The sequence below is a fragment of the Lethenteron reissneri genome, chromosome 28 (genome assembly GCF_015708825.2).
Source record: "Lethenteron reissneri isolate LAM-NWPU_2019-01 chromosome 28, ASM1570882v1, whole genome shotgun sequence".
In the NCBI taxonomy this organism is placed as follows: Eukaryota; Metazoa; Chordata; class Hyperoartia; order Petromyzontiformes; family Petromyzontidae; genus Lethenteron; species Lethenteron reissneri.
The window spans coordinates 8586140-8596370 of record NC_083806.1 but is presented as its reverse complement, the minus strand read 5'-3'; the positions used below and the strand labels follow the sequence as shown (position 1 = coordinate 8596370).

General features: G+C 48.9%; 1 protein-coding gene across 2 annotated transcripts in view; it reads right to left on the bottom strand.

Moving 5' to 3' along the window:
* Positions 1-6759: 6759 nt before the first annotated feature.
* FLOT2 (flotillin 2) overlaps positions 6760-10231 on the bottom strand; it is a 28264-nt gene continuing 24792 nt past the window's right edge. For both annotated transcript variants that reach the window (XM_061562007.1, XM_061562006.1), the window contains exon 11: positions 6760-10096. In XM_061562007.1, coding sequence (XP_061417991.1) covers positions 10058-10096 — 39 coding nt within the window. In that variant the 3' untranslated portion in view covers positions 6760-10057. The remainder of the gene's footprint in view (positions 10097-10231) is intronic.

The following is a 10231-nucleotide window of genomic DNA, read 5'->3' as shown; positions in this document are numbered from 1 at the left end:
TCATGTATAAAGTGTCACTATCGCCATATTTCACAACATTTGGGAGTATGACCGGGCCTTCTTGAGTTGAAAGGTCACCCACTCGGGGTTTCATTGGAAACACCACGAAAAGACGTTGTGAATGTTATTCTAGATATAACATTACGTCAAATTTGTATTCCTTCAGAGATAAATAATAGCTGAATTTAATCTCGAAAGATAAAGATAGGGATTCAACAGCTAAGTACCTAATCTTGCGTGGCGTTACACCTTTATAATATTGTACACATTTTTTTATTCGTGTCAAGGATGCTGCTCATTATGCAGTTACTTCTTTTGCAATGGTTCTGCTGAATCTATTAATTGAAATGTGTAAGGAAATACTAATAAATGTAAGCAATGAGATTTGACAAGATAACCTGTGTTGTTTAGAGTATGTGACGTGTGGCACACGAGGTCACACGACCCTGCAGGTGACCGGCTCCAGTAGAAAAGTCGTGAGAGGCGAGCGAGCTGGGGTTAAAGACACAACTCCAAAACAAGCATCTGCTGTCGCTACACACCTATTGCTGGATCCCAGCTGTTGGTAATGAGGAACACATTTTCAATGTATGGTTGAGCGCATCTTTCTGGCAATCCAGTACGTGCCATGGTCAGTGATGTGATTCTAGTAAATGTTGTCACCAGGGCACTATGATGGAGCAACGGAGTTGATGGGGGCGCCGTGGTGGTGAGATGTTAACTCCCTCGCCTGGTATGCAGGTCATGGGTTCAATCCCGACCCTGACGCCTGTTAATTTGGAGTGTGGATGCTCTCCCCGTGGTCGCGTAGATTGTCTCCAAGTCCTCCGCTCCGGTTTTCCCCTCATTTAGAAACACGCGTTTAGAGTATTTGGCTGCTATACATTTCCACGTGATAAGCCACTTCTTTGATCTATCACTTGTGACCAGATCGCTCCGAAAAAAAGAGCGATATAGCTCTGTGGACCTTACGTGGTAAAATAAAATAAAAGTTTAATAGTTTCAATTTAAAGGCAGGGTGGAAGGACTGAGCGAGGCAGTCGAGAGGCGAGAGGGAGCCGAGGGAGGAGAGCGATGCTTCATTGCTGACGTGGACCACACTGGGCATGGCACAATGAAGGGGAGAGGGTGGACTGGTCAGAGCCGGGGTGTGGCTGGAGTTCTGCCATGCGCGGCTGACCCACGCCGTGCCGGCCTTCAAGCAGCAGTTGGCGCTGGAGGAGGCCGTGTGCTCGGTGGCAAAAGAGAGCTCTGCATGCAAATATGAGCTACCCGTTGGAGGCTGGTAGGACTGCGAGAAGGGCGGGGGTGCAGATGCAGCACTTGTCGTAGTAAAACAAAATTACATAGAGTAGGGAAAGAGGGGTAGAGAGAGGGGGGGGTAGAGAGAGGGGGGGGGTAGAGAGAGGGGGGGAGTAGAGAGAGGGGGGTAAAGAGAGGGGGGTAAAGAGGGGGGGAGTAGAGAGGGGGTAGAGAGAGGGGGAGAGTAGAGAGAGGGGGGTAAAGAGGGGGGGAGTAGAGAGGGGGGTAGAGAGGGGGGTAGAGAGAGAGGGGGGTAGAGAGAGGGGGGGTAGAGAGGGGGGGGGTAGAGAGGGGGGGGGGGTAGAGAGAGAGGGGGGGTTGAGAGAGGGTAGAGAGAGGGAATGGGTAAGGAGAGCAGAGCGTGAAATCTTGTGAAATATTTCATTTAAAAAGTGGGGGGGGGGGGGGGGGGTAACATAAAGCAAAGCATTGGCAAAAAAACCAAAATGATGAACGAAGCAAAGTGCCGAATACACCGAGCATCTTCTTGTTTCCTCTGATCGTAAAAAAAAGAGAGGGTGGACAGGGAGACCACAGATGTCAATTTCACAGAGGCAAATATCGCTTTTCCTGCAGTACATTTAAAGATAAGAGGCACATAAACAATCACAGAGACCAGTTTATCTGGGGACAGATGTTTTAATTTTGTTTGTAAATTCACTTTTATTAGAGTACGATTTAGTGTATAATCAAGGATGTAAAGTCAAACTCATGAAAACCATGTACAACTGTAACCTAAAAAAGTGTGCACAGTGTAAAGTTGTAAAAGCTGACATCGAATCTGTTAGAAACGCCCGGAGCACATACAAGCACGAGGAGCGGGGGAGCGCGTCCATAGACCCACACGCAGCCAGCGAGATGAAGCGAGCACACACACACATCGCAGGGATAGTGAGTGACCAGCAGTCGAATGCATGCAGAAAACTATCCAGAAGCACATCTACTCGGCATCCAGGAACCAATGGTATCGTCGTTTCGTCCATGTGAGTGCCAACATTGAGTAAAATGCCCATTCACCCCCGTGGGTTGAGAGTTTCTCTCACGTGAAAATTGAGAGTTGTGGAATTTCTTCTGCCAAGTCAGAAAGCGTGACCGCCCCTCCAAGCTACAACAATGTTCTTATTACAACCCCCCCATGCCGCGGCTCCATTGACCAAGTGATTTGTACCCCGAGACGTCACTATTAAGGACACAGATACAAACGCAGATGTGTGACCAGAAGTTTAACTCCATCATTATTCCGCGGGTGTGACTTAAAAGCACCGTGCATAGTGGTCCAGATACCTCGTGACCACCATGAATAGAAGGGGGGGGGGGGGGTCACAAGGCATCTGGACCACCTTGTACAATGGCTCTGGGTTTCGTAGCACAACGAAGTGGATTGCTCGCGGAAGATGGGAACGCAGGAGGTGCCATGGTCCACGACGGCAATGTCAGAGCTACGTCGTTGCCCAAAGTCTGACCACATGCGATGCCACCCGCATCCCCCTCCCCCCCAGCGTGCAAACAAGGACGGCGACCTCCGGTCAAAATAAGTCAGAGGTCACGTGACCATCCAACGTCTCAGCGCTCTGCATTTGCCACATTGGTGGCTTTTGCATGGATCTGGAGGTGACGATGTGGTGCGATGATGTGGCGTACTGCGGATGTCACGGTTTGGCGTGATGGGCCACGATGGCTTTAATGGGGCCTCTGATCCATGCCAGCCAATTAATACCACTGCTGTCGTTGGCGAGAAATAACTCTCGTCACTCGTGGTGTATGCGTTGCCAGTGACGGTTGTTAGCAACGATAGCCCCCAAAAATTGAACTTGTGTGACTCATGACCTTCAAGGTAATTGGACGGACTTATCAGAGGTGGCTTCACCGTGACCCCCCTCCCCCCCCTATAATCACAAAGAACAGAGACACCTCAAAGCGTTCGGGTTCAGCAAGGTGGCACGGCATCTCGGGCGCAAGCGACAACCACCCACCAGTTGAATATACTTTAGATGGGCTCGAACTCTCGTTATTCGGGATCAGCAGGAGGGTAGCCACGGTGCCATCCTGCCCAAGGGTTGTTTTTTAAGGACATGTAGGAATAGCACTCGGTATAAACCGCGTTTACACCTACGAAAGGCGCACCAGGCTCGCCCTCGGGGCTCGCACACGGCGTGCACAGCGCCGTGTGCGAGCTCACGATGCCACGCGTGACCCAATGTAGGGGAAAAGAGATTCGCCTTGTTTTTCGAGATATTTCTCCACGTTGGGTTCAATGACCAGCAATTCGTGACTTGTATTGGCCTTTTATTATCACCATGAAGGGCACGAAACGTCGACTAAAATAAACCGAAAACACTAATAACTATTCATCAACCACATCCAACTCTAGATGAACGCAATCTACTTCACAATCCATGAACAATGAGCCACATGGGCACGACCCTTTGCGGCATCAGCCTACGAGAGAGATGCTATAAAAGAGACCGAATATGGCTTTAACAGACGCCGCGGCACATGCACATTGGAGAAAACCCTTGCAGCGTCTGGCTTTCCGAGGGTAGCGGAAGGTCTGGCAGTCGTGTAAGTGGAACATTTGGACAATAAAAGCCCGGCTTGTGCGATGTACGAGAGAGAACAGAGCTGCAGTTCGTCGTCGACCAAACCAATCGGCAAGGAGTCAGACTTGATATCGGTGCGGAGTCTGGCACACGAATGCTGAGCCTGCGGGATGTTCACACGGTGTGTCCATGGTCACTCGGCGATTCCAACTGCACGCGACTCCGACGCAAATTGCGGTGGAATATCTCTGCGCGTGGGTAGCGATGATGGGAACGCATGTGGTTTGGTAGTAGGCAAGCATCCGCAAGTGACACCCTGAAGTGGTATTTTATACTTGTTTTTGTCAGATGAAATGTATTAAGATTGTGTTTAAATTCGTCGTAGTACTAATGTAGGGTTCTATTTTTTTTTACTTGAAATTTCTGGAGCGCACTCTGCATGGAATTTTTTAAAACTCTTGACTCCCGTGTTCCCACACCGTGTTTATGCGGGAGTTGGTGACCCAGCCCTCTATCTCGTCTATTCAAGCGGATCGCTATATTATCAAGTCTGCATGTGCGGCGAGCATTTTCGGGCGACCAATACCGAGAATTAAAAAAAAAAGAGCTACAGAGCACAGGGGCAGAATCGATCTTCTGTCGCGTGGGAGTTGCTCACACCTGATATCACCATCGAAGTGACCAACCCCCCTGCATCTACCGAAGACGAGAGGCTCGAGAAATCACAAAGCGAGCACGGGTAATCTCAAAAGTGTTAACCCTCGTACGAACAACGGATAATGTACTGCGATTGCGAAAAATGATTGCAGCTCCCGACGAAAAAAAACGAGATATTACGTTGTATAGAAACATGCACACATTACGCCAAAGACGACAAAGACGCCCCCCGCCCCACACCACCGTATAGCCTCAACCGACTGTTGGGGCAAGTGCTGTTAGCGAGCACCTATGAATGCCGGCACGGCACACGAGGGGGTGGGTGGCCAACATCACGCCCGGTCGCCTTTGTCTCCCCAGCGGTGCTGTTTACACACCACACCAGGTACACGTTTGAGACAGAGTCAACCTAGGGGAGGCCCAGTACCGGTTCAGATGATCGTCACCGGTGTTGGCCGTGAGCGGGAATTGAACTCGGGCCGCCGGGTTCGTAGTGCAGCGTAGCTACCCCCCCCCCCCCCCCCCCACACACATTACACCAATGAACTATTCACCTACGAAGGGTTCTCGAAAGCCATTTGAGAACTTGACAGAGATGCGAAAAGCAGACACCTGCCCATTTCATTGAGTGCACATCTCTCTCGTTACGTCATAAGCACACCCTCAAGCGGCGCATTCAAAATACGCCTCCGCTTTAAGTTTGTGCATGGACTATCTTTAAAAAAAATATTTTCCCAATCGTGCTAATTGCCAACATGCCATGGGACGGACTGTCAAATTCGAAACTTGCAGAGCAGTGCATCAACCAAAGAAGCAGACATCACAAAACTACGTCTGAGATCCCTTCCAGTGGCCTCCTCACGCACTCTGGGATGCACACCTTCTCACACTGCCGCAAACAAAGGTTCGTCACACGTCAAGTCAAATCAATAACTCTCAGTTGCAATTTTGGCATCGTAAAAATTTGATGGCTTTTGGTGCAGTCGTTGACGAGAAGGCTGATACCGTTCACTCGCTGAACTTGAAAACTTGATTTAATAAAACACGGGGCCATATCCTAACCCAGGATGTTATCGGTGACCGCTTCGTGGCACGACTCCAAAACCATGTGGCCAGGAGTCCTGCGTCTCGTTCTCAAATCCTTCCGACCACCCTTCTCTGCGTTGCAGTCGTATACACGCAACAGCACTCTCAGCTACCCGACACTGAACGTCTACTGACACATATGCTAACTTTACATTTAAAAGCTATATATTGTATACATTGGTTTAATATCAAATTTCTTCAAACGAAAATGCAACTGTGCCTAGATTGGATTATTCTGACCCAATAGTTGGGTACCGGGGTAGGTATTTCACGCGGAGACAGTCTGTCAAACCCACAACCTGCTGGCTTGCGAGATAACAACACAGACCTATGGGGTCTGTTTGTTACCCCTCTGCCGTGTGAGGTTTCTCAACCACTTTGGTGTCCTCCCACATACAAAATGCCTTAACAAAAAATGTGGGAACTGCCTGACAAAGGTCTGCATGCACAGCGAATCTTTCTTGGAAAAAGGTCAAGTTGGATTATTTTTACAAGAAGCATAAAAAGAGGTCTCTCGTCGGCACGCAAGGTGGAACGCGGCATCACGAGCAACGAAAACAAAAGCCACTGCAATGGCGATTGAAAGGCCGACCCCGTTTGGCGCACTCTGAACCGGTGGCTCGGACATCACCCATCATTTACGAGTCTTGCAGTAGCAGTAGCACCCGTCACTGCCAAACTCATCGGTGGTGGCTTCTGCAATGACACACTCTCCACACTTCCGACACTGCATGGACTTAAAGTCGCAACCCGGACAAAAAAACCTGCTGTCTGGTTGATACCGGCAGAGGCTGTGTATTCCTGGCTGTCCCACATCAAACTGAGGCTCTTCTTTTTACAGCTTGTGCTGGACAGACTTTAAAGTAGTCGAGTCAGACGCTCACTCACAGCTCCCTTAGCGACGCCACTGAACTTGCGTAGAAATGTAACGGCATCACAGTGACGCCACTGCGAGCGCTATAAATGGCATACATGGCCATAAATTGTATTTTCGCATTCACGAAGCTTCAACCCCAGGATGGTTTCACATTGGTAGTCCGCGGGTCCGCGACCATTGGGAACCACTGCTCTCAAGGGTTACCCAAGACACAACAAAGCTTCATCAACGCTACGTGCATAGCATTCCAAAGCTGTTGACGGGACACGCAGATAAGTTAGCACGTTTAACATCAACTTAGTAACTGCAGTATGGTTTATTCATTTCTTGATATATGGGTATTACCGCACATTTTACCTTCATAACATAACGCATGCAGCTGCCAACACATGGGGGTATAGAAAGCCATTGATGGACAAGAGGGGTCAGTCGGCTGCAAGGAGTCCCACTGCAGTGCATGTTCTGCCCGTGGTCGCATGGATTTTTCTCCGGGTCCTCCGATTTTTCCCCACGACATTTAGTATCAACATCACGCATTTCGAGTATTTAGTTGTTATAAATGTCCACATAAGTGACTACGTCGAGCTATCATTTGTGGCCAGGTCGCTTCTAAAAACAGAGCCAGACTGTATAGCTCAGTGGGCCTTACCTGGTCAAATAAAAAGTTCAGTTCTAGTATTACGGCCTTTCAGTGTGACCATCACAAGGCACTGGAGGGGCTCGTGATGTGGGTGAGGCGACGGTGTTGTATGCTGCACCACGTGGGTGAGGAGACGGTGCCGTCTGGTGTAGCGTCATCGATGTAAGGGGCATAGTAAGATGTCATGGGAGATGTTTTATCATTCTCCACGCCCTCTGAAGCCTCCTTGTATTAGAGTTAATTACATATGCGTGTCAGTCTCAATGTGCGGCCAAGCTGTAATGTAGATGTGTCACATAAGTAATCTTAATACATGCAAGCAACGAAAATGGAGCATTTGTATTTCGTAGAGTTCTCTCCTTGTAGGTTTACGAGGCCTCCGTTGCAAAGGGGCTTTGGTTTCATTGGACTCTCAAGGTTAAAAGGTCACCGACTGAGCGAGGTGAACGCACTCACCGGGTGCCTTGGCAGGTCACTGTTGTAGAAAAAATTGACAAACGCACGCATCATGCAGATAAGAAACCGATTAACTAATAGCGCCGAATTGTAACACTTAACAATATCCACGAAAAAATATTCCTGGGAAAAAACATTTCTGGGGAGCTTTTATACGGTTGTTTTTTTAAGTAAAGCTTCGACTATTACAATGACAGTGATTTATTATAATTTGACATCAGTTTTACTTTGGGTTGAAATAACACCGCAAATAGTCATCGCAGGCTTATTTCCTTGCGTCAACGATCAATTTTCTTCAGTGAACGCCTCACACTGCAGGGACCCCATTTTCAGAGGCATTTTGTTACATTTCTAATATCCTGAATATTATTTATCTCGGCCATTGCTGTTTTTCTGCGGATTGTTACGCGCAATATTGTAATCATGACCCCAGAAAAAAAATTCCCAGGAATTTTTTTTTATATATGACGATAAAATCAACAACACACAGAGAATGCCAGGTGCATCCATAGATGCCAAGCACAGTCCATGAGGATGGGGTTTCTTGTTGTAACAGCATAAGAGGTCCCCTGCGTGGAACCAGAGGCGATCGCCATCACGTTTGCGACTGCATTCAGAACTCTGTTAAAGGCCACCGATTGTGTATGTTACAAGCGTAAATGGGAAATGCTAGTCTTACAATGCAGGGTTAACGGCTGCATTTTGCGTTCTCAATGGATCCATGCGATGCAAGTGACGCAAACAGCTGGCCGTCAACCACGTAGCGTTTTTCTTGCCATCTCGACGCAAACGATGAACACAATTGAAGATAACGAAGACAATTGCATACGAAAAGTACCAATCAGAAGTGTGACATAACTTCGGATCAACTTCACGTTCCCGAAAAGAAAAAACAAACGTAGTAAAAAGAGAATAGGTTCATATCCACGAATGCCAAGTCGCGAAGACCACAAATGCATAAAACATGTTCTGTCCCGTCGGTGCGAGCCACTGGACACCCAACGCTGCACAGCCCATACCACCACAAGGCCATCGGGGGAGCACCACCCCTCCCCCCCCCCCCCCCCCCCCCCAGTTCTTCAAATGTAACACTGCCAGTGAACGTTAGAAGAACGGAACGCACCTTCACAAGCGAAGGGCCTGTGCTATAAAAATGAACAATAACCCGTTTGTTTTGTTATATTTAAAACGTTCAAACTGTCCGCAGCGTTAACAAATTCACTGGACCTGGACATATAGTCTGCTTCTTCGGCTTTAAATTAATAAAATTTAAATAAAATGCCCAGCACTATCACGATAAAAAACAAAACCGAGAAAATCTCAAGCCAAAGAGGCGGGACACCCACCTGCCACCCAACAACCCCCCTCGCCACCCTCGGTGCGACACCGAGAAGCGGAGGCGGCGTGTTGGAGGAGCGACACTGGAGGTGGCCGGGGGAGCCGCGCAGCGTTGGCGTGCAGTGCGACACGACGCGCAGCATTGCAAATGTTTCCGACTTGACAAGACACCCGGTATGATATGTAGATGGCTCAGTGGAGAGTGATCACTCTGTGACACGCATTCGGTGTGAAACTATCATGATGACCTAGTACATATTTGCAAACTATAAAAAATCACTAAAACTAAAGTAAAAAAGGACACACCATGAAACGATGTTTTTTTATCGTGTCCGTAGGCTGTCACGTGGGTTTAACAAATGACATGCAAGATAAAGAAAATTTGTTCACACTGGGATTTTAAGTCGATCAGCATCAGAATCAAACGAAACAGCACCGAGGATTGAATTACACGGCTTTAGTGCGGGGGCGGGGGTCCTGCTTGCGGCAGGGTTACAGGGAGGCCTACGAACGCTCTGGCCCGAGCCTCAGCACCCGCCCATCGGTGAGGTGGAGAAGCTCAGCAACACCAGATCCATGAGCAACGTATCCTGCTCCTCACCAATGGCTGCCGCAAGAACAGGGTTCCCCCGTCGTTTGAGCATGGGGGATAATGCGTACCGGCTGCTAAACAAGGTGAAATTGCCTGCCTATTTTCGCAACTGTTTGTTACGAATGTACGGTGGAACGCAAGTAGTTAAATGCTAACGCGTTCGGATCCAGAAGCCGGTCGTCAACAAAAACCAGGAGCAACTGTTTCTGGACAACACGAAACAGGGCATGGAAATCATAAATCAGACCGCGCTACAAACTACCACACTGCAACCGTGCGCCACGGCCCACGAGGGCGCAATTCTGATCATGAGTGACAATTGAATCCCCAGACGTATTCCACACTGTGATTATAGTGATAGGTGAGATGATTAAGTATTTGTATTTTCTTCAGGCTAGTGAGGTGTTAGCAAGTACACTTAAGTTACACGGCCGTCTTAAGATCCCAACGACGATACGATGGCAAGGACGCCGCCGCGCCTGCAGCGAGGCGCGAGCCCGTGGAGCTTGCGCGAGGCGGCGGCGCACCAGCGAGGCGGCGATCACCCCCCCCCCCCCCACGGCGCACGCTCACGCTTGCACCCCAGCCATTTTCTGAATCAGGGGAGACTGGCAGGAGGACAAGGAAACAAAGGACAAGGATCAACATGGGCCATCACACGTTGTTTACATCACATCCTTCACAATCGCTGTGGTAGCATATCGGCACGTGTGGTGCCAGCATGCTGCATCGCATCGTAAGCT